Below are 24,128 nucleotides of genomic sequence, written 5' to 3'. Positions count from 1 at the left end.
GCTATGGAACCCTTGATGTTCTGCCAAAGCGGGACTTGAAAACTACAACCTAGTCCAGGACCAACCACGGCATTTTATTGAAAGGAGAACAAATGCAAAGAGGAACAGCGACCTGTTCTAGGTCACGTGCAGATCTGGAGCAGAATAAGGAATAGAACCTTCTATGAGCTTCTTTCCTTTCCTATTCTTTGACCTGAACCACATGAGAGTGGATTGTGGATTCTAAACCTGGAGCCATAGAAGTTGGGAAGGCTCCAGATACCTCTGATTTTTAGGGGTCATTTAAGATTGAACTATGTAAGGAGATTTGTCCCCACTTCATCCCTGACCCAGGCTGACATCCCCTGGAGGGGCCGAGGGACATGAGGGAGATGGTCGTGGTTGGTGAGAGGATGGCTGGTCAGAGAGCCAGGTCCTGCAGAAGGGCCGTCCTCGTCACCATCTCCCAAAGTTTGACTTGTCCCCCCTGAATGGAAGGTCACTAACAGATCAGAATCGGCATCCCTGGGAGTTCAGGCCTGAGGCTGTGCCTTCCTGCTATGAGGACACACTGCAGCCACCCCCATGGAACTTGTCAAAAGACAACTCACCCTAGCCACCCACAGCCAGCTCCCTATGTGCCCATATCCCTGGTGAGCTATGGGGCATCATCTTTAAATTCCCCTCCGCACCTCGGCTGGGCTACTGCCCTAGCACTCACCTCACGACCCTCCTACTTCTGGTCTCCATCCTCTCCACCCCTCATACTCCAGGATCATGCCAGAATCCCGTCTCGCCATCCTCCAAAACCTCCAGGGGTTCTTACTTGGCACAGTGAATCTTTTCTTAGCCTGACGTAATGTCCCTTGATCTGACAGGTACTCTCTTGGGCGGTGGGTGCAGCTCAGTGGTACAGTGCATGGCGAGCCTGCATGAGGCCTGGGTTGGATGCCTTTTTTATATGATGGAGTGAAATGAATTAGCTGTGCGGTTGAGACCTTTCGCAATCTGGGCCTTTTTTTTTTCTTTTCTTTCCTTCCTGGTATTGGGGATGGAACCCAGGGGTGCTTTACCACTGTGCTATAACCTCAGCCCTTTAATTTTTTAAAATATTTATTTTGAGATGAGGTCTCCTGAAGTTACCCAGGTTGACCTTGAACTTACAATCCTCTCACCTCAGCCTCCTGAATGGCTGGGATTACAGGTGTGTACCACAGTGCCCAGACAATCTGATCCTCTTGCTGGCCCCAGTCTTTTCTGCTGGAGCAGAGATTGGAGGAGTATGGCAGAGGGAAGCAGCTCACATGATGAGCTACTTGTACCAAATGTAGTCTTGCCTCCAAACTCCCAACATAGCCTTCCCCTTGCCTCAACCTTCCCTGTCTGACCTTCCCTCTCTTTTCCCCTGGACTGCGTCTTCTGGTTTCATCAGAGCTGAATCATGTCCTCCTGCGCCGAGATCCTTCTTCCATTACACAGGCCGTCGGTGCTTTCTGAATTCTTCTCATCTCATCACATTTGACATTTGACAAATTAAAGCTTGGATCTTATAAACCTTGCTATTTTTTTTGCTGCAGGGCATATGTGCCGCTTATTGAAGTCTCAAAGGAAGAGCCTGCAGTCACAAGGAGGTAGCGAAACATGTTACACATGGTGATGTGGTGGTGCTGCAGGTCTGGGTGGTAGAGATGAAGCACATACAATCATGTACAGTACATAACATTGGTAATGATAATAAGCAACTCCTTACTGGTTATGTACTTACTATACTTTTTTTTTGTTGTTTTGTACCAGGGATTGAACCCAGGGGTGTTTTACCACTGAGCCACAACCCCAGCCCTTGTTCATATTTTATTTAGAAACAGGGTCTTGCTAAGTTGCTTAGAGCCTCGCTAATTTGCTGAGGCTGGCTTTGAACTATTGACCCTCCTGCCTCAGCCTCCTGAGCCACTGGGATTACAGGCATGCACTGTCACACCCAGTTTATACCATGGTTTTTATTATTATAAAAACCTTCCACTAATTAAAAAAAAAAAGTTAACTATAAAACAGCCTTGCAAGGTCCTTCAGGAGGGATTCCAGAAAACCTTGTTATCACAGGAAACAACAGCTCCATGCATATCATTCCCTGAAGACCTTCCAGTGGGCAAGATGCAGAGGTGGAATAGTGATACTGATAATCCTGACCCTGTGTGGGTCTAAGCTAAGGTCTGTGTCTTTGTCTCTGTTTTTAACAACAACAACAACAACAAATGTTAAAAAGTTAACTAAAATACAGAAAAGTTGAAGGAATAGGGACATAAAAGGAAAATATTTTATAGCTGTCAATGTCTGTTTTAAGCTAAGTGATATTGTACATGTAAAATATTTAAAAATGTAAACAATATAAACATTTAAAAATGTAAAAATGTAAACATATACAAAGCAAAAACATTTCAGTCAGTTAAGGTGAATTGATTATTGAAGAAAGAGAAAGATACTTTATGAAGTCTACGGTAGTGGGCAGTCATGCCCTAGGCCTGCGCATTCACTCACTGACTCACCCCAAGAAGTTTCCAAACCTGCACACTCCGTTCATGGCAAGTGCTTGTTTTTTTCAGTTTTTTCGCTGTGTGACTAAAGAACCAGGTCAGAACGTCTATAGTGGAGGAAAAGTTTATTTGAGGGCTCACAGTTTCATAGGTCTTAGTCCATAGAAGGCTGGCTCCATTCCTTGGAGCTCAAGGTGAGGCAGAACACTATGGTGTAGAAGTGTGGCAGAGGGAAGCGGCTCACATGGTGACCAGGAAGCATAGAGAGAGCCAGGACTCCACTTCCCAGATACAAATGTATACCCCATAACCCCGCTCCCAATGAACCACCTCCTCCAGCCTCACCCCACCCTGCCTGCCTCCAATTAGCACTCAGTTAATCCCATCAGGGTTTAATTCACTGATAGGTTAAGGATATAGCCCAATCATTTCTCCTCCAAACCTTCTTGCATCGTCTCATATGTGAACTTCTGGGGACACCTCACACCCAAACCATAATGGTGCTCTATACAGGTATGCAATTTAAAAAAAATCATGTATTTTTGCTGTACCTTTTCTGTCTAGACACACACATACTTACCACTGTGTAAGTATGGCCTACACTGTTCAGTGTGGTAACATGCCTAGGAGCAATAAATTATACCATGCAGCCCAGGTGTGCAATGGACTATACCATCTAGGTTTGTGTAAGTCCACTCTATGTTATTCCCAAAATGATGAAATGGCCTCATGACACATTTCTCAGAACAGATCCCCATGATTAAGTGATGAATGACTGTAAAATCTCAATAAGCATTTGCTATTTCTCACAGGAATTTGGGAGCACCATGGCTGCATGGTCTGGCTTCATCCAGCTGTGGATAGTCCACATTTTGCCCAGGGCTACTGTTATCTGAAGGCTTCACTGGGGCTGGAGGATCCGCGTCATCTGACTCACTTGTGTGACTGGCAAGTTGGTGCTGGCTGTTGGCAGGAGGCCTCGGTTTCTGCACACATGGGCATCTCCACCAGGATGTTGGAGAGTCCTCAGGCCATAGCAGCTACCTCTCCAGGGTCAGTCACCCAAGAGAGAGCAGGGCAAAAGCTGAAATGCCTTTTCTTTTAAAAAAATTTTTTTTGAATGATTAATTATTCTAAGTATAAAGTATGGAAACTTTCTCACTTGCAGATTTCAGTCTTTAGCACCTTTGAAAAGAAACATTAGAAATTAAGATAAGTGGCAATGTAGACTTCGGACCATCTACAGTAACTTCTGGTTTATGGTGTGCAGTTCACATGATGGTGCTGTCATTTTGTTTATTTCTCTACAATTTTTTTTCCCTGGAACTGGGGATTGAACCCTGGGGTACTCTATCACTGAGCTATTTCCCCAACCCTTTTGAACAGGGTCTGGCAAAGTTGCCCAGGCTGACTTTGAACTTGCGATCTTCCCACCTCAGCCTTCTAAGTCCCTGGGACCATAGGCGTGTGCCACATTTCTCTACATTTTGAGGAGGCCACCAAACACACATGTAAAGAGAATGAGAAAGGTGTCTTCCGAATCCATGGTTGGTGGTCAGAAGATAAAGAGAAACAGTGAGTGAGACGGAGAGAGGCCTCAGGCTGGACCAGGAGGACAGTTCGTAGGTACTGACAATGCAGTACATGCCTTGTTCTCCCATGACAGACTCGCACCTGGCCTCCAGGCGTGGCTTAGTTTTGCTGATCATCTGCACAGCCTAAAACCTAATCTGTATGGACTCACGGGAGGGCAGAGATATTTGTGGGAGATTTACTTTTTTATTGACCAGGGATATCAGAGATAGCAGACACAGGCAATCATTTTGGTGACAGCTTCCTGATCCCAAGATCGCAGCCAGGTTTATGTTCCTGGATCCAACGGTTGCAGTGACAGCTGCTGACTCCACGCCTTCCTGATGGTGGCAGAGATAGTGGCTCCCCTGGCAGCTTGGTTCTGTAGTGTTCTGGAAGTCATTCCTGGAGGCCCCATCTGGATTCCACCCCTTCCGCCTTTCCAGTGATGCCCTAAGCCCCAATTATCTGCATCGCATCCCTTTCTGCTTAAAATAGGTATCTGTCACCTGAAAGTGAACTCTGATAACATGCCTAACAAAGGGTTGGGGTCATTAAATTTGTTGAGTAAGTGAAAGAATGATGAATGAAGAGCTGGACTCGATAGTAGAGCCATTGATGGACTGTAAGGGGGCAGTGACACCAATTTGGGGGATCCTAACCAGCTTTTACAAAAGATGAAAGAGGATAGAATAGGAAATCTCAGAGCAGATCACACATGGTAAATCTAAATACTGCTTGGTGAAACTTAAGTTCCACTGTTATATATTTTTATAAACATAAGACAGATCTTTAGAATCGTTTAATCTTATTAGTTGCCTCCCCCTAAATTGCACACTTAAAATGTTGTAACAAGAGTAACATTTGTAAGCATATTGATATGCCCTTTTGTTAATGGTTCTGTGCATTGGACTTAATCTGCCTATGAAATCCATCTGTGCAGGTGAAGGGGAAGGAGGGGGAGTGGATGGAGAGGGTGGGAAAGTGGGGCAGACAGACTCTTTGCTATAATGAAAGGATTTAATAATTTACTTCTGGTATCCAAAATAGAGTTTTATAGCATCTCTCTCTCTTTCATGAGTTTTATATTTTCTAGTATATATTTCTGTATTTTCCAAATGCTTCCTATAAAAAGCATATGCACTAAAATTACCTTTTTCTAAAGCATGCATTACCTTTGAAATAAAAAAAAAAAATAAATATATTTTTAAAAGTGACTAAAATCCATTGGCCTGTGGAATATAGCTTAAGGTTCCACAGGGTGGGAAGCAGAGGGTGCACGTTTCCAAGGACCCTTCCTTTAGTGTCACCTCAGCACCCCTGGTTAAGGGATCACAGCCATGGTGTACTTTTGCCCTGGGAAACTGTTTTAGTCCGTTTTTTGCTGCTGTGACCGAAAGACCTAACAAGAACGAGTTTAGAGAAGGAAAAGTTTATTTGGGACTCATAGTTTCAGAGGTCTCAGTCCGTAGGTGGCTGGTTCCATTGCTCTGAGCCCAAGGTGAGGCAGAACATCAGAGCAGAATGGTATGATGCAGGAAAGCAGCTCAGGACATGGCAATCAGGAAACAGAGACTCCACTCACCAGGGACAAAATGTAAATCCCAAAGGCATGCCCCCAGGGACTCACCTCCACCAGTCACATCCTAACTGCCTATAGTTCCACCCAGTTAACCCATTCAAAAGGATGAATGGGTTATGACTCGCATAACCTGATCATTTTACCTTGAACCTTTCTTGCATTGTCTTACACATGAGCTTTTGGGGGATCCTCATTCCTAAATCATAACAGGAACTGTTCCTAAATCCAGTTACTATTTAGATAGAACAATCCTCAGTTATGGTGACTTGGGATGTTATGGATATCTGTAATTCTGCCACTTCCCAGTCCTCAGGAGTCAATGATCCCTATCTCCCCTACCTTTGGGAACCTGCCCTGGGCAGGCTCCATGAAGTTCTGCCAATAAAAGTCCCAGGACCCCATGGTCTTGTAGGGTTTTCTATAGTGCTGAAGGGCAGGGATGCTTGGAGCTTTATGCAGCTTTGGCCCCACTCCTGCCCCATTCACAGAAAGTCAGTCTCCCTGCCAGAGACGAAAGGAGGCCTCCAGGAAGGCCAAAGTCGGGGAGAAAGTCCCCCGATATCAGTGTGTCTGTCTTTGGGCCCCTGGTTTCACGTAGCTACTGACACAATGATGTTCATTTCAGGGATTTATTTATTTATTCTTCTGGTGCTGGGGATTGAACCCAGGGCTTCACACATGCTTGGCAAGCACTCTACCACTGGGTGACACCTGTAGTCCCTTGGGTTTTAATTTTTAAAAATAAATCAGTTTGGATTGGCCTTCTCTGACTTGCAGCTATAGAAGTAGAGATTCTCACAGCTCCCTGAGGTGAGCTGGAGGCTTTCATTGCCAAAGCCCCTGGGTGCCAGTGTGGCTCAGACTCACTGGGTGGGAGAAGCTGAGGCTCAGGTCACCAGTGCAAGCAAATCTGTGCCTCCACGCTCCAGGTTGATGCCCCAGGGTCTCACGACCAGCGTGGACTGGGAAGAGGCTGTGACCAGCACCCTCTTTCCCTCAGGCAGGCCTCCCAAACTGAGCTGGGAGCCTCTGCCCATCCCGGGAGGAGGTGAGGCGATGGCTGTGTGTTCTGAGCCTTGTCCCCAGGTCTGCGTGTCTGTGGGGGGGGGGTGTGGATGAGGCTGACCGGAAGTGGGCATGCGTCACCTCTCCATTTTTCAGGACACCCTCTTGTCCTCAAAGACAGAACAACACAACCCCATCCTCACCCTGGACCCCTGACTCGGTGCTGCCACCACCAGTCTTCCCCTGAAGAGCCATCTCAACTGGGGATCCTCTCATGGTCCCCAATTTCCCCAGAGCAATAACTGCCCTGGGTCTCCACTCACCATCCCTGTGAGCAGACACCCCACCTCGCTGTTCTCTCCACCTGCTCTGCCCATTTCTACCTCCAAACCTTTGCTCACCCTGTGCCCTGGCCAGACGCCTCAGTCTCTACTTACCCAGATTCCAGGTACCCTCAAGGCTTGGCTAGAGGGTGCCACCACTCTTGCTGGGACCTGGGACTGTGGGAAGCACGCTGCACAGGGGCTTGGTGCCTCCGCCCTTCACCTCCAAGCACTTCCCACCCTGGGTCCTTCCACCAGACCAGTTTCCCGGCAGAACTTGATTCTGGGTTTTGTAGACTGAGGAAACTTCTAGAATTGTTTGACCAACAGTATTTGTGTAAAAATATTTAATATATTGGCCAATTATAAACATGGAAAATGAAACAAAACTGCTGCATTATTGCCATTATCCTATAAGAACACATTATAGGGGCTGGGACTGAGCGCTTGCCTAGCATGTGTGAGGCACTGGGCTCTATCTTCAGCACCACGTAAAAAAATGAATAAATAAAATATCGTGTTCATCTAAAACTAAAAAAAAAATTAAAAATGAACACATTATAACACTGAAAAAGCAGGACAGATATGATTTCAGTTAAATACATTTATATTTAGGAAAATGAAGTATATTAACCCTACTTTTTTCATCTTGCTGTAGACCACTTGTTATGGCGTCCATGTGAGGCGGCCACCAAAAACTCATGTGTGAGACAATGCAAGAAGATTCAGAGAAGAAATGATTTAGTTATGAGAGCCTTAACCCCTGATGGGATTGAGTGAGTGGTAACTGAAGGCAGGTAGGGTGTGGCTGGAGGAGGAGGGTGTCTGGGGGCGTGGCTTTGGGGTAAATATTCTGTATCTGAAGAGCCAAGACTCTCTCTTTGCTCCCTGATCATCATGTGAGCTGCTTCCCTCCACCACCCTCTTCTGCCATGATGGTCTGCCTCACCTTGAGCCCAGAGGAATAGAATCTGCTGTCTATGGATTGAGACCTCTGAAACCAAGAGCCCCCAAATAAACTCTTCCTCCCCTGAAATTGTTCTTGTCAGGTCTTTTTGTCACAGCAGCGAAAAAGCTGACTAAACACCACTGATAATATTGTCATGGAAGGCACTATTAAAAATGTAGGGAAGTGGGGCTGGGTTGTGGCTCAGTGGTTGAGCCCTTGCCTGGCATGTGTGAGGCCCTGGGATCAATACTCAGCACCACATATAAATAAATAAAATAAAAGATCCATTGAAAACTAAAAAAAAATTTTTTTAAATGTAGGGAAGCATAAGTGAGATGCTGGAGGATGTCAGAGGAGGGAAGGTGAGGGGCAGGGAAGGAGGAGGCCTGCTGGAGGCCAAGTCAACTGTGGAATGATCCTCAGCCCTTGGGTGTTGTGACTAACATCGGGGCAATTTCCCCTACGCAGAAACAGAAGTACAGCGAGACAGGGATGGCAATTATAGCAAGAGAAAGTGAGGTACAGCCCAGAGAGAGGCACAGAAAAATCAGCCAGGGACCAAAATGCTTAGGTTTTGGACTTTTGTTAGGTTGGGGGAAGGGGCTTCCAGCGGCAGGGGCCATCTCTTCAGACCTGGCACTTGCACAGCTGCTGCCTGAAAACTGAGAGCATGTGCCTGCACGCTTGGGTCACTTTGTCCTCTCTGGCCTAGTGCCACTGGCAGAAGGTCATATAACAGCTAACTGACCCTTGAAGAAGCTTGTGGGGGCATGTGTGAGCATAATATGTATGTGCTCATAAACCTACGGGAGAGAGCGCTGGGCCTTCTGGACTGCGGGGAAGACCGGCAGTATCATCGGAGGGCTGAGTAGTGCGTCCACCTTCCTAAGATGGGCACAGCCCCACCCATGCCCAGGAAGGGGGGCTCTTATGGTAGGTTCTCGAAGTGGCTGTGAGTCCTCTGGGTCAGTTGCCGGTCACAAGGGCCCTTTTACGGCTGCCACCCCTCTTGTCCCCTTTCTCCCATTCCTGCCCACACCCAGCTATCTACCTAAAACCAAGGTCATCAGTACAGTGTTCCCCTGCTTGGAACTGAGTCCCGTCCTCCTCTTGGAAGTCCAGGGAGGTCAACTTTGGGTCCTGGACAAAGGGCAGAGCTGCAGCCACACTCACAGGTTATGTGGATTCCCTGGCCCTGGAGACCCTGATGATCTAGCTCCCACCCCTCCACCACACACCCTGTAAAGACCTCACGGGTGCCTGTGAGACAGGCGGTTGGTTCAGGAGAATGAACACAGGGCGTGGAGTCTTGGAGTCGGGAGTCTGGGGTCTAGGCCTGGCCCTGCTACTTGCTGGTTGAGTCACCACGGCAGTCCCTTTCCTCTCTGGACCTCAGTTCCTCCCCATAAAATGAAGCTTCCAAACCAGTAATCTCTGAGGAAAACTTCAGCTCTCTGGCTGAGGCAGAGAGAAAAGAAAAGAGACGAGACATGCACACAGCATTCAGACTTCAGGAGCTTCACCCGCTACCCCAGGCGTTCGATGGACTTCCCGGGGTCCCTGGTTCCCACAGCAAGAAGCCCAGCTGCCAACCCTGACACACAGTTACTGGCTCCCACACTCACATCTGTCCCTGTCTAAGCAGCCAACGATTTCCCACCTCACACTACAGGGCTTGGGCCAGGGAAGGTGGCAAAACAACTCAGAGAACCATTAGCCCACGGTTCCTCTCCAGTTCACAGCGGAGAAGGGAGACAGGCTGGGCTGCTTAGACAGGAAACTAGCCAAAGAATCGGGCAGGGCACTTAGCTGGAGAGTTTAGACCATGACCTCTGGAGGCAGGGACTACAAAAATGACAGTAATCCCTTTACTGGGACAAAGCCTTCTGACCGCCCAAGGCAGTAGAGAACAGGGGAGGAGCTTTGATTCAGCAGCTAGAATGCTCTGGATTTATGTCTGACTCTGCTGTTCAATCATGTTACTTGGGCAAATTACCCTGGGCCTTCAGGTTTCTCCTCTGTGAAACGAGATAAGAGTTACACAGCAGGAACAATGACATACAATAAATATCCCAAGAGTCCCTTGAATTTCCTAGCCTCCTTGGCAGAAGTCTGGGGTCATTTCTGGCCGATGGTCCACGAGTGGACCAGGCAGATGTCACACTGGTTGAGACTGGTTATGAGTCTAGGTATTTCCTCCCCTTACCCGCTCTCTCCCTCTCCCTCTCTCTTACTAGAGATTTACCCAGGGTGCTTAACCACTCAGCTACATCCCCAGCCCTTTTTGGGTTTTGTTTTTATTTTGAGACAGGGTCTCACAAAGTTGCTTAGGGCCTAAGTTGCTGATGCGGCTTCGAACTTGAGATCCTTCTGCCTCAGCCTCCCGAGTTGCTGCGACGACCGGCGTGTGCGCCAATGGGCCAAGATTCCATCTTTAGTGACCCTAGAGTCCAGTCCTCCAGGTGGCCTGGCTGCAGGATGGGAGAAGGGTCTACTGCTCCAAAACAGACTTTATACCAATGGTAAAGAAATCGTTGTCGCGCTAAGCCACTGTGTAATTAAAAATAATAAAGTTTTGTTTTACAACTTAAAGTTTTCGTTTGGAAGCAGCAGCACATATGGAAGTCCCACTCCAAAACCCTGCTTGCCCAAGCCGCGCTCCCTCCGTCCCTTCCATAGGCTTCTGGCAGCTGAGCCGGGAGGCCAGCGTCGGTCGCCTCGGGTGGGTCAGGCTATGACCACCACCGCGCGGCCGGGCGCCGGGTCACGTGGCGGGACGGGCTGGATCGCTGGCCTCGGGTCCCGCCCACTCCGCCGCCACCCAGGCATGGCCGCCGCCGTCGCGCTCCTGGTGGCCCTGCTGCTTTCTTGCTGGGGCAGGCTGCTGGGGCGTAAAAAGGTGAGCCCACCGAGCGTCCCCAACGTGCCGCCTGATGGACCGGTGGGCGCGAGGCCCCGGCCGCGCACCGGAAGACCCGGGCAGCTTTGGCGGCGGAGCGGGCCCGGGCCTCCCGCCCTGGGGCACTTAGGCCCAGGCGGTGAGCTTCGGGTTCCCGAACGCGCTTCCACGCCCGGTTTCACCTGGCAGCCCTGGAGGCGGGGACGTTGGCCCGGTGACCCGCGTCCCCGAACCCCCTTCAGGCTGTCTCAGCGCTGGTCTCGCTTCCCCTCCCCAAACCCTCCCAACCTGGTTTCTCACCTCCCTCCAAGGCTTAGTGGCCCTTCCAGGCAGATGGCTTTCTTCCCTGCCTCCTCCTCCTCTCCCCTTTTTTCCTGCTCGCCCCCTTCTAAAGTGTGATCTTGAGTATCTGCCCCCTCCCCAGCACAGGGCACCTTTGGGAGCCACACACGAGTGTGTGTGTGGCGGGGAGCCCGGGAAAGGAGAGGCAGAGGGGAAACTGCCATCCCCCACTCTCCATGCCCCGAGTTCTGCAGGGAGAGCTGTGGTGCCTTGGGGAGTGGGACCTGGGGGGTGACCATCTCATGGCTTCTCCTCATGGATCCCTGGGTTCTTTGACAATGTGGGGACTCTCCCTGATCCTCCCGCACAGCCAAAGAGCTAGTGGCTAAGGGACTGTCCCCCAGCCTGGCAGACATCCTGCCTATCCTCACAGACCAACGGGGACAGGTGTTCTCATCACTCTGAATGCTTCAGTGACTGCTGCCTCATGGACTTAAACCTCGGGGGAGCCTTCTGTGCTGCCAAGGCCAGAAAAAACATGGCGTGCCTGCCCCAGGTGAGGCTCTGGGCTGGGGCAGCTACTCTGGGCAAGTAGGGAAGGGGTGGGGAGGGTTTAAAACAAAACACACGGCTGTTGCACTATCTTCTTGGAGCGCCTTTCTCCCCCTTCTCCACTTGGCAAACTGCTACTCATCCTGCAAAGAAGCCTTCCTCTTCCAGCACCCACACCTGGGCTCATAACCTGCACACAGCAGGCATCTTCCTGATTTGCCATGCCTTCCATGGTGAGAGCTCATCAAGGGCAAAGATTGGGTCACATTCTTCTGAGAAACCCTAACTCCAAACTTAGTCCTTTCCATAGTAGGTGCTCAACAAACATTTGTTGAGTGAATGAATATCTCTACCCTCACATTCCTGAGGCAAGTTGGGCAGGAAAAGTCCTCCCCTGATCTATCCCCATCTCCCTGCCACAGTGACCTAGCTTCTTAAGATGTGCAGGGTGCTGCAGGGGCTGGACCACAGCTCTGGAGTTGAACCCAAGCTTAGATCTTAGTTTTCCCATCTCCTGTCTTTGTGCCTCAAACAGGTTACTTCTGCTTTCTGAGGCTCAATGTCTTCTTTTCCTGAACCCCTGAGTCCTTTGATAATTCTGGGACCTCTTCCCAATCCTCACCACAGCCAAACTGGTGACTAAGGGACTGTCCCAAGCCTGGGAGTAAGGTCCCTTCCCCATGTGGTTGTTGGGAAGAGTCTGTGGTCCTGGCAGGGCAGTGCGTGGTCAAGCATGGTTGCCTTTATCTGGTAGAAATGTAGGCAGCAGAGTGCCCTGTTCCTGGTCATCTGGCCCCGGCCCAAACCTCTCTAGGGAGGATGGGCCTGGCCTCCGTGTCCCTGTCTGGGGAACTGCCAGTGCCGGAAGGACCTGGCCAGGCCTCTACTGTGGCCCAACCTTAGAGCTGAAGTGTCCAGAGAGTCTTTTTATCAGGGTCACTTGATAAATTTGATGTCTTTTAACCCTCACACTGACCCTATGAGGTGGGACGCTCTAGGTTCCCCACTTGACAGTTGAAGACGCTGAGCGCAGAGGCCCCGATCTTGCCTTGGGTGGCACAGTCGTGAGCTGCCTCCCACTCCGGGCCTCGCGCCCTTGCTCCCGCTCCCCAGAGTCTAGGCGCCCTTCCTTCCTGCATCCCAGCGACTGCAGCTCTCCTCCTGCTCCCCACAGACCAAGGGAGCCACCAACATCATCTGCCCCTGCAAAATGGGCTTGACCTGCTCATCCAAGGACATGATGTGTCCCCGCCGGTGCCACTTGATTTAGAGGAGGATGCAGGCTGGTCAGGTCCTTGGGGCCAGAGGCCCTGGGCACCCCCATCTTGCTCCAAATTCAGCTCCTGAGACATTAAAGTCACTTTCTGGCTTGGGCCTCTGTCTGCACTTTCTGGGGGAGGGGCCCTATGGGAACAGTCCCAGTCCAAGGGAGGCAAAAGGAAACTCTGTGGCTATGAAAGAACATCTCCTGGGGCTTGGGGACAGGGAGATGGGTGGGAGAGGGGACCAACTCTTGGGATGGAGAGCTTCATGGGAGGGGCACGTTGAAGAGTGTGCCTAGAGAGCATATATGGGGGTGCCCCTGGCTGGAGGTGTGGTGGGGAGGGACGGAGAGGGGGTACCTGCATATTCTGTAGGGGGGAGCAGAAGGGTGGAGGTCATTGGGAAAATGCTTGTGAGAACATGCAGAGAAATACCAATGCAAAAATGTGCATGCCTGGCAGGCTCAGGAACCTGGTGCATTGATGTCTCCACATTGTCAGGTATTATCAGTTCCATGGTGTAGATGAAAACTTGAGGCTCATGGAGGCTCATGAATTGCTTGAGGTCACAACATTAGGGTATCAAGGTGGATTTTTTCTGCTGCAAGTATATCATTTGAAAAACCAACCCAAATTGGTTTGGATGATGAGGGGATTTATTGGTAGTCAGAAATGGAAGTCCAGCATCAAGGGAGCCCTCAGGTCAGGCTGAATCCAGCAACTCCAACCCCAGTAGCCTAGCAATGGCGGAAGTTCCAGGTTTTACCTAATTAACACTTGAGATTTACTGAGTATTTATTCTGTTCCCAACTACTGTTCCTCCTCCTCCTTTTTTTTTTTTTTTTTTTGTATAGGGGATTGAACCCAGGGCACTTAACCACTGAGCACAGCCCTTTTAAATATTTTATTTACTGTGCCCTGCTAGACTACTATACTTTAACTGAATCAATTCATCTTATTGTCACAACAGGGTTTTACGTCATAGATACTGTAATGATCTCTATTTTGCAGTTAGGGTACTGAGTCTCCAGGCTCTAAACTCAGTTCCACCTCATACATCCATACCCTGCCATTCAGAGAAAGCAAGCATCTGTTTCCCAATTCTCAGCAAACATCCTAAGGTTGATCCTAATCAGGCTGAGTTAGTCCCCTGGGCCACTCATTGTTGTGGCCTCTGCTGGTTGGCTTAGCCTGGGTTTGTATAGCAGGGGTGGATGCGGATTTTACCTGGTGTTCCCAAGGCCAGCAGGGCACCAACCTGGTCAGGACTCAGCCCTCCACCTGCTTTCATGGCCAGATCCCGATGCAGAGCCCCGGCCTCAGTGCACGTCTGCAGTCATTCTCCTGGGCCCTGTCTGCTACGGCAGCATTGCTGTGGACCCACTTGCCACCTTGGTTAGTATTGTGCTGCTATAACAGAATACCACACACTGGGTAATTTACAAAAGAAAGAGATTTGCCTGGTTTACTGGGCACGATGGTGCATGACTGTAATCCTAGTGACTCAGGAGGCTGAAGCAGGAGGATCCCAAATTCAAAGACAGCCTCAGCAACTTAGTGAGACCCTGTCTCAAAACAAAAATTAAAAAGAGCTGGGAATGTGGCTCAGTGGTTAAGCACCCCTGGGTTCAATCCCCAGTATCAAAAAAAGAAAGAAAGAAAAGAGATTTACATGGTTTTGGAGCCTGGGAAGCCCTAGGATGTGGTTCTGACATCTGCTTGGCATCTGGTGAGGGCCTCTTTCCTCTTTCCTGTGTCATCCCATGGTGGAAGGCAGGACAAGAGAGTTCCTGTGTGAGGATGAGAGCGAGAGAGGGCTGAACTCACTTTTACAACAAGCCCACTCTCAATTACTATCCCTACTATCCCCTCTCGAGATGACAGCATTCATGAGCTGAGGACCCAGTCACCTGTTCTTAGGCCTCACCTTGCAACACTGTTGCATTGGGGAGTAAGTTTCCAACACACTTTGGGGGGGTCCCTTTCAAAGCAGAGCACCACCCTCATTTGACATCACCATAGTGCAGCTCAAAGATCTTTCACCTCGCACAGAAGTGAGGCCTTGCTTTTTCTCCTGTCATTGTATCTTGATCATCTCCCATGGTACCAAACTCTTTTCAAAAATGTGAATTACTGCCTTAATTATTTTTACACAGCTGGACAATATTTCACTTCACTGTCTCCCTATGGATAGACATTAAAAGCACTTCCAAACACAAACCTGTGGGTTTCAGGATACAAATTTATAACTGCAGAAACAACACCCAAGTGAGGGCTGAAATGAGTTCAAGGACAGTCTGGAGGAGGCTCTGCAGGGGGTGGGTGGCCCTGCTCCCACCTCCTTCCACCTTCATGCTCAGCCACCTGCTGCTCCCGCTCCATCCCTCACAACAGAGCACACATAGACCATGATGATACAGATACTCCTTGATTTATGCTGGCGTTACATCCCAATAAACCCATTATATGTTGGAAGTGTCATAAGTTGAAAGTTCACTTAATACATAGCCTAGAGAACATTCTAGCTTAACCTACTTTAAATGTGCTTAGAACACTGACACTGACTTACAGTTGGACACAGGTTGTCTCCTTTCTTTTTTGTGGTACTGAGGACTGAACCCAGGGTTTTGTACATGCCAGGAAAACACTCTACCACTGAGCTACATTCCCAGCCCTATTTATTATGAGACAAGTCTCACTAATTTGCCCAGGCTGGCCTCAAACTTGTGATCCTCCTGCCTCAGCCTCCTGAGTCACTGGTATTGCAGGCATGCAGTGCCTGGCCCATAAGGCTTATTTTGTAATAGTGTTGAAGATCTCGTGTAACTTGTCGAATACTGTCCTGAGACTGAAACAAAATGGTTGTAGAGTGTGCTCTGGCACCATTGTGCAGTTGAAAAATTTATGAGTCAAACCATTGTAAGTCTGGTCACCTTATCTGCATAGTGCCTTAGGGAAGAACGAGAAGGGTTCGGGGACCCCTGAAGAGGCTGTCCTGAGGACTGAGAGAATGACGTCCCCAGACACATTAGGTGGGAAACTTTACCATAGGATGTTTTCTTCCTCCACCTGATCAGAGATGGCTCATGGACATACTGACTGTGTTCACACTCAGAAGAAAAGATGTGGGAAAGCAAGCTCACCCTTCTGTGTAAGGGCATGATAAAGAAGAGGCATGAATTATTTTCACTTGCATTCTGTTGAACAAGCCTTAGTCACATGACTAGCTAGCTGCAAAGGATGCTGGGAAATGTAGTTTTCATTTGAACCTCTGGGCTAAGGGTGTAGCATGCACTGGGCCCTGGGTTCAAGCCCCAACACCTCAAGACTTGAAAAAAGAAAGCCATGGTCTTCCATTTGAGCCTCCCTGTGCCCAACTTGAACTTAGAGTTTCTATTTTTAAAGAATAAAGGAGGAGAATGTATATTGGGAACAACTTGCTGCCTCAACACTTTTATTATTATTCTGACAAACCAGAAAAGTTTGGAGCCCAGGCGGAGCCAATGGTGGTACTGGTGTGTAGCTTCCTCTTGACCTACACAAGACAGGGAGCAGTTGTGAAAGGGGAGCCCGTGTCCCCAACTTCCCAGCGAGGCTTGTGGAGAGCCCAGTTGAATTGCTGTTGGAAACGTGGTTGAGTTGCTGATGCTACTCAGGTGAACAGCTGTTCGTATCTAGACCTATCGCCAAATCAGGGCTTGCTTTGCAGCAAGAGGTAAAAATGGTGAAATTTTCATGAATATTGAAAATAAACAAAACCAAATTGTGAGTTTTTTTCCTCCTGGAGTGAAGTGTCTTGCTCACACCAAACATTTATATTCTGCACCCCTAGGTTTACTTTGCGGCAGGTGTAACTGCACCCCATTCCCTTACCCCTGTGCAAGTTATCAGTACCAAAATGGAGTCACTTATGTTAAACTCCAACAAAGTGAGTCTGGGAGGTCATGAAGGCCTCACACACATAGGCCTGTAAAAGGAACTGCCATGAAACACTTTCCCAGATCAGAAGTGTCTAGTTAAACCACTTTTATGAAGACCCTCTCCTAGCAAAAGCTAGTACCACTAATGAACAAAAGCCACCTTCTATAATAAGCTCCCACAACTGATGGTTTTCGTTTCACCTTGTGCATAATTCTCATTTCTGCCCTTAGAGACTTACCAGTGTCGCAGCTCACATATCCTGGGTTGCAATTCCTTGTGATTCCTGAATAAACTCTCTGGAGAGTTGATCTATCTGTCATTCATTTTAGGTTGGCATCCCAAACCCCCTACAAGACAAACAAACAAAAACACACCACCCCAAAAGGCAGACTTACTGAGTGGGAGAAGGACAGAAGTGGGAAGAGACAGAACGCTGCCTCCTCCTGGCCTAGAGTGCCCAAGGCAGGTGTGCCCAGCCGGGCCTCTTCGGCCTCTGCCTGCTCTGCTTTGTTCTTGTTCTTTTTATTGTGATAGTGGGGATCAAACCCAGGGCTTGTACATGCTAGGTGAGTGCTCTACCACTGAGCTACACCCCTAGCCCTTCGTATTTTTTACTGTTTGTTCTGTTTAGTTATGCGTGACAGCAGAACACATTTTGATTCATTGTACACAAATGGAGGACAACTTCTCATTTCTCTGGTTGTACACCACGTAGTCGCACCATTGGTGTACTCATACATGTCCCTAGGGTAATGACGTCCAACTCATTCCGCCATCTTTCCTTCCCCCGCCCCTCCTCTCCCTTATTTCCCTCTACACAATCCAATGTTCCTCCATTCTTCCCTTACCCCTACCCCTTTAGGTATCAGCATCCACTTATCAGAGAAAACATTCAGCCTTTGGTTTTTTGGGATTGGCTTATTTCACTTAGCATGATATTCTCCAACTCCATCCATTTACCTGCAAATGCCATAATTTTATTCTTCTTTATGACTGAGTAATATTCCATTGTGTATATATACCACAGTTTCTTTATCCATTCATCTGTTGAAGGGCATCTAGGTTGGTTCCACAATCTAGCTATTGTGAATTGAGCTGCTATAAACTTTGATGTGGCTGTGTCACTGTAGTATGCTAATTTATTTTTGCTTTTGAGATAGGATCTGGCTAAGTCGCCAAGGCTAGTCTTGAACTTGCTATCCTCCTGCCTCAGCCTTCAAAGTAGCTGGTATTATGGGCTTGTGCCACCAAGCCCAGCTCTCTGCTCTTTTCCCTCAGGAACTACATTTCCCAGTCTTCCTTGTGCCCCAGCTTCTAGGATTGACTGAGGATCAGAAGGCACAAAGGGTGACTGTGGGGTAGTTCTCCCCCACTCCGCCCGCCCCCAGGTTTCAGGCGATGTCACCAGCCTTGTCCTGGGCTCCTCTGTTAGCACAGTCCCTCCTCTGCCCTGGACTCCAGTCACGTTGCCTACCACAGGGTTTCCCCACCCAGAGGATCTCTGGCGTCTTCCTGCTGTTGTTGACCTTCAAGTTGCTTCACCATCCTGCCCGGTTTCTTAGCGACTCCATCACCTGTGCAGCCATTTCCCTATGTTAAATCCTCTCTGCTTCAAACACCTGGAGTACTTTCTGTTTTCCTGACTGGATGTTGACGGGTAGAGAAGGAAACCTTCCAAGTTAGGCCAAACTGATTCTAGAACACTGAGCCCTCTTTAAGTGGGTAGAATTCATTCAAAACATAATTGCATTGGAAAGAGCGCAGGAGTGCACATCCCAGCCTGGGGAGGCTGAGGCAGGAGGATCACGAGTTCAAAGCCAGCCTCCGCAACAGTGAGGCACTAAGCAACTCAGTGAGATCCTGTCTCTAAATAAAATACAAAAACGGGCTGGGGATGTGGCTCAGTGGTTGAGTGCCCCTGGATTCAATCCCCAGGACCAATAAATAAATAAAGACTGAAAATACGAAGAAAAGTTATACTATAAACATTTTGCATTGCTTTAAATTAGATACAAGGCTTAGTTCCCTATACATTCCCATTTACCATATCATTTAATGATTTCGCATTCCCAAGATCCATTGCTCGCTCTCTCTTCCTGATCCTGAATTTCCTTAAGGAAATCTCTCTCTCTTTCTCTCTCTAATTTAAACAAAATATTTTTTCAAAATATATACATATTTGAATTTACATATTCCAGTGAATTAATGTGAAGTCAAAATTCACAATAACATGATCCTAAAAATTCCAAACATCTACCTCAGAATAATTGGTCTCTGGACAAGATTGAGATGTGCAATCCATGTAGTTTTTCCTCCAGGTGCTTGATTATTCCCCAAGTCAAGCACAGAATCTGTCTTTCATCAATTTCTCCAATGACTGGGACATTGTCACCTCATACAGCGTATAGCCCTAGCATGGCTCGTTCTACTCCCTGTGAAGAGCTGAACATGTGTTCATGGCTTTCATCCAAAATCAAGTTAATGGTCTGGTCAAAACCTCTCAGTGTTCCCACAATCGTTCTCCCATCAGAAGTAATAACAGCAACAGTTCAGTTGATGTGGTTCTCCAAGGTGGACTCCTCCAAGGTGGGGTCAGGCTGCTCGGCCCAGAGTTTTTGGACAACAAAGTGGTGCAGGTGACTGAAACCACTCTCTTGACTGAGCAGAGCTTCCCCCACATCTGAACACAGAATCCTCTAGGCAGAAATTGGTTCTGTGGGTAGCCATGTTGCCCTGACCTTAGCCATGTGTTCAGAGGGGCACATGACCCACTTTGTCCAATCAGAGCAAAGCCTAGGACTTTTATACGAGTTACCAAGATGAGGTACTCTCTCTTTTGCTGGACTTGAACATGGGAGAATATGGGTCTATGGTTATTAGCAGTCATTTTTTCACTATTTGGATTCAGGAGGAAGCTAACAAAGAGCAGAGTAGAACCAGGTTATAATATCTTCCTTTTAGTATCTGGAACAAGTTCTGCCTTAAACCAGGTAGCTCTACCCTTGGACTTTTAAGTTACATAAGCCAATAAATTCACATTTTTCCTCTGCCAGTTTGGGTTGGGGTTCTATGACCTGCAACCAAGAAAATTCTGACTGATCCTCTGTCTCTTGATGAAAAACTCTTCAGAATTCCACTTTTTGCAGTAGAAATGAAGACTTTTCTGTGTTACTTTATGCGAGTTCATTTGCATATTCAGAAGCATGACTTTTCTGTAGATGGCATTCAATGTCAAAATGTTCCTCACTTGGAGGAGGTGTTGAGGTGTGGAATGATCTTAATGTCAAAGAACCAAAATCTCACCAGGCATGGTGGCACACGCCTGTAATCCCAGTGGCTTGGGAGGCTGAGACAGAAGGGTCCCAAGTTTAAAGCCAGCTTCAGCAACCTAGCCAGATCCTGTCTCAAAATAAAAAATAGAACAGGGTTAGGGATATGGTTCAGTGGTTAAGTACCCCTGGGGTCTCCCTGGTACAGAAACAAACAAACAAACAAACAAAAACCTTTAAGCCTGACATGGTAGCCTGTAGTCCCAGCTACTTGGGAAATTAGGCAGGAGGATCTCTAGTCCAGGAATTTGAGGCCATCTTGGGCCTCAAATATATAGCCAAGAGTCAGTCCCCCAAAAAAGAAAAACTCTAGGCCACCTCAGTTCAGCCACATCTTTCTCCTCTCATTCTGAAAAACCTTATTTCTGCCCAAACACAGGTTTTCAGTCCCTGCCTTTCAGAAGCCCTTTTTCTAAGTTTTGCCCACCCCGCAACCCAAGGCAGAAGCATTCTATCAGTTTATCAAGTTTCTCCTCATCTTCTTCTTCCTCAGCACTGGGAAGGTTACCTTTCTTCTGGTATCTTGGGTGAATATTTCTGCCCATCAAGAGGAAGTGCCCTGTGGAAATTCTGGACCAAAGCCAAGAACTGCAAGTGCAATGTAAAAGAGGAAGACCATTTTTGAAGTTTGACCAATGATCACTTTCCAGCCCCACCCTTTTGTCCCAGGTCTAGGAATACAGTAGGAAAACCACCTGGCCCTCCCTTGGGAAGGCCAGGAAGTTTAAACCACAAAAACTCCAGCTGCTCACGGGAACCCTCATCCTGGCCATGTTCCCCTTCACCTTTCCATCCACATCTCCGTGCATCTGACCTGTTCTTCCTGGAAAGTTCCATCATGAGATGATAAACCTTTCTATATCTTCTTGGTACAGTATCATTAGTCTCAACATCTAAACCAGTTATGGCCAAGGGTTGATTTCACCTTCTGCCAGGAACCCAGGAAACCTGTGATTCACCAATTGCCTCCCCTTACCACGGCCAGGGAACTATAAGGTGAGAGGCCTGGATTATTGTCTGTCATGGAACAACTTTCCTGGACTCACAGCAGACTTTTTTGTGTGTGTGCTGAGCCTCTGCAATTTCTGGGTACTTTGTCACTGCGGCATTACCTCACTTGCCCTGACTAATGTACATTAAATGTCTCTTCTTGTTCTTCCTTTGGTATTACTGCCTGTTCCTGCTCCCAAGACGCAGTGCACTTTGTCCTGATTATCTGCCAACACAACCCACTCATTGGGCATTCTTGGTGTATAATTCTTGTTCTGGCCACAAAGGCCTACAGAAGAACATCTGGGCACACTGGATTTTCTTTTTTTTTTTTTTTTTTTTTTTTTTTTTTTTTTAATTATATTCTTGTTTTCCTGATAAAGAAGTCTTTATTTTTTTTTTTTATTTTTTACGTTTACATAGGGTAATGATGTTTATTTTATTTTTCCCCTCCCACCCCTCCCACCCCTCCCACCCCTCTTTTCCCTCTACACAGTCCTTCTTTCCTTCATTCTTACCGCTCTCCTTAGCCTAACTCTAAACCTAACCCTAAACCTAATGCTAGCCCATCCCACCCCCCATTATATGTCCTCATCCGCTTATCAGCGAGATCATCCGTCCTTTAGTTTTTTGAGATTGGCTTATCTCACTTAGCATGATATTCTCCAATTTCGACCATTTGCCTACAAATGCCATAATTTTATCATTCTTCATTGCGGAGTAATATTCCATTGTATAAATATGCCACAGTTTCTTTATCCATTCATCAACTGAAGGGCATCTAGGTTGGTTCCACAATCTGGCTATGGTGAATTGAGCAGCTATGAACATTGATGTGGCTGTATCTCTGTAGTATGCTGATTTTAAGTCCTTTGGGTATAGGCCAAAGAGTGGGATAGCTGGGTCAAATGGTGTTTCCATTCCAAGCTTTCTGAGGAATCTCCACACTGCTTTCCAGAGTGGCTGCACTAATTTGCAACCCCACCAGCAATGTATGAGTGTTCCTTTTTCACCACATCCTCGCCAACACCTATTGTTGCTTGTATTCTTGATAATTGCCATTCTAATTGGGGTGAGATGAAATCTTAGGGTAGTTTTGATTTGCATTTCCCTTATTACTAGGGATGTTGAACATTTTTTCATATATCTGGTGATTACTTGTACATCTTCTTCTGTGAAGTGTCTGTTCATTTCCTTAGCCCATTTGTTGATTGGATTATTTGTATTCTTCGTGTAGAGTTTTTTGAGTTCTTTATAGATTCTGGAAATTAGCGCTCTATCTGAGGTATGGTTGGCAAAGATATTCTCCCACTCTGTAGGCTCTCTCTTCACATTTCTGATAGTTTCCTTTGCTGAGAGAAAGCTTTTTAGTTTGAATCTATCCCAGTTGTTGATTCTTGCTTTTATTTCTTGTGCTATGGGAGTCCTGTTAAGGAAATCTGATCCTAAGCCAACAAGTTGAAGATTTGGACCTACTTTTTCTTCTATAAGATGCAGGGTCTCTGGTCTGATTCCGAGGTCCTTGATCCATTTTGAGTTGAGTTTTGTGTAGGGTGAGAGATAGGGGTTTAATTTCATTCTATTGCATATAGTTTTCCAGTTTTCCCAGCACCATTTGTTGAAGAGGCTATCTTTTCTCCATTGCATATTGTTGGAACCTTTGTCTAGTATGAGAAAATTGTATTTATTTGGGTTTGTGTCCATGTCCTCTATTCTGTACCATTGATCTACCTGTCTATTTTGGTACCAATACCATGCCGTTTTTGTTACTATTGCTTTGTAGTAGAGTTGAAGATCTGGTATTGCAATACCCCCTGCTTCGCTCTTGCTACTGAGGATTGCTTTAGCTATTCTAGGTTTTTTATTCTTCCAGATGAATTTCATAATTGCTTGCTCTATTTCTGCAAGGTACATCATTGGGATTTTAATTGGAATTGCATTGAATCTGTATAGCACTTTAGGTAGTATAGCCATTTTGACGATATTAATTCTGACTATCCAGGAACATGGGAGATCTTTCCATCTTCTAAGGTTTTCTTGAATTTCTTTCTTTAGTGTTCTGTAGTTCTCATTGTAGAGGTCTTTCACCTCTTTTGTGAGATTGATTCCCAAGTATTTTATTTTTTTCGATGCTATTGTGAATGGGGTAGTTTTCCTAATTTCTCTTTCTGAAGATTCATCACTTATGTATAAAAATGCATTGGATTTATGAGCATTGATCTTGTAACCTGCTACTTTACTGAATTCACTTATGAGTTCTAAAAGTTTTCTGGTGGAATTTCCAGGTTCCTCTAAATATATAATCATGTCATCAGCGAACAGGGATAGTTTGAGTTCTTCTTTTCCTATTCGTATCCCTTTAATTTCTTTGGTTTGTCTGATTGCTCTGGCTAGAGTCTCAAGGACGATGTTGAATAGAAGCGGTGAAAGAGGGCATCCCTGCCTTGTTCCAGTTTTTAGGGGGAACGCTTTCAGTTTTTCACCATTTAGAATGATATTAGCCATGGGCTTAGCGTAGATGGCCTTTATAATGTTTAGGAATGTTCCCACTACCCCAATTTTTTCTAGTGTTTTGAGCATGAAGGGATGCTGTATTTTATCAAATGCTTTTTCTGCATCTATTGAATAATCATGTGATTCTTAACTTTAAGTCTGTTGATATGGTGAATGACATTTATTGACTTCCGAATGTTGAACCAACCTTGCATCCCTGGGATAAAACCCACTTGATCATGGTGCACTATCTTTTTAATATATATTTGTATGCGATTTGCTAAAATTTTGTTGAGAATTTTTGCATCGATGTTCATTAAGGATATTGGTCTGAAATTTTCTTTCCTCGATGTGTCTCTGTCTGGTTTAGGTATCAGGGTGATATTGGCTTCATAGAACAAGTTTGGTAGGGTTCCCTCCTCTTCTATTTCATGGAATAGTTTGAGGAGTATTGGAATG

The 24,128-nt window shown here is 46.9% G+C and overlaps 1 protein-coding gene across 2 annotated transcripts; it reads left to right on the top strand.

Moving 5' to 3' along the window:
• The first annotated feature begins 10,750 nt into the window (after positions 1 to 10,750).
• On the top strand, positions 10,751 to 13,037 carry Clpsl2 (colipase like 2). 2 transcript variants are annotated; one of them, XM_047557936.1, is made up of 3 exons: positions 10,751 to 10,840; positions 11,556 to 11,678; positions 12,849 to 13,037. In XM_047557936.1, exons 1-3 carry the CDS (start codon positions 10,769 to 10,771, stop codon positions 12,942 to 12,944), a joined length of 291 nt encoding a protein of 96 aa, XP_047413892.1. In that variant the 5' UTR covers positions 10,751 to 10,768; the 3' UTR covers positions 12,945 to 13,037. The 2 variants fall into 2 exon arrangements, with proteins under 2 accessions (XP_047413892.1, XP_047413891.1); XM_047557935.1 differs by having other exon boundaries at positions 10,752 to 10,840; positions 11,535 to 11,678.
• Positions 13,038 to 24,128: the final 11,091 nt, after the last annotated feature.

The sequence above is a fragment of the Sciurus carolinensis genome, chromosome 7 (assembly GCF_902686445.1).
Source record: "Sciurus carolinensis chromosome 7, mSciCar1.2, whole genome shotgun sequence".
NCBI classification, from domain to species: Eukaryota; Metazoa; Chordata; class Mammalia; order Rodentia; family Sciuridae; genus Sciurus; species Sciurus carolinensis.
This window is presented reverse-complemented; position numbering and strand designations above follow the sequence as displayed.

What these genes read in the sequence shown, in the direction of transcription:
- Clpsl2 (XM_047557935.1), top strand. Translation starts at nt 10,769, where the DNA reads ATGGCCGCCGCCGTCGCGCTCCTGGTGGCCCTGCTGCTTTCTTGCTGG. An exon ending in GGCTGCTGGGGCGTAAAAAG is followed by an intron (nt 10,841 to 11,534) that starts GTGAGCCCACCG and finishes CCAGCCTGGCAG; the next exon opens with ACATCCTGCCTATCCTCACA. An exon ending in ACATGGCGTGCCTGCCCCAG is followed by an intron (nt 11,679 to 12,848) that starts GTGAGGCTCTGG and finishes TGCTCCCCACAG; the next exon opens with ACCAAGGGAGCCACCAACAT.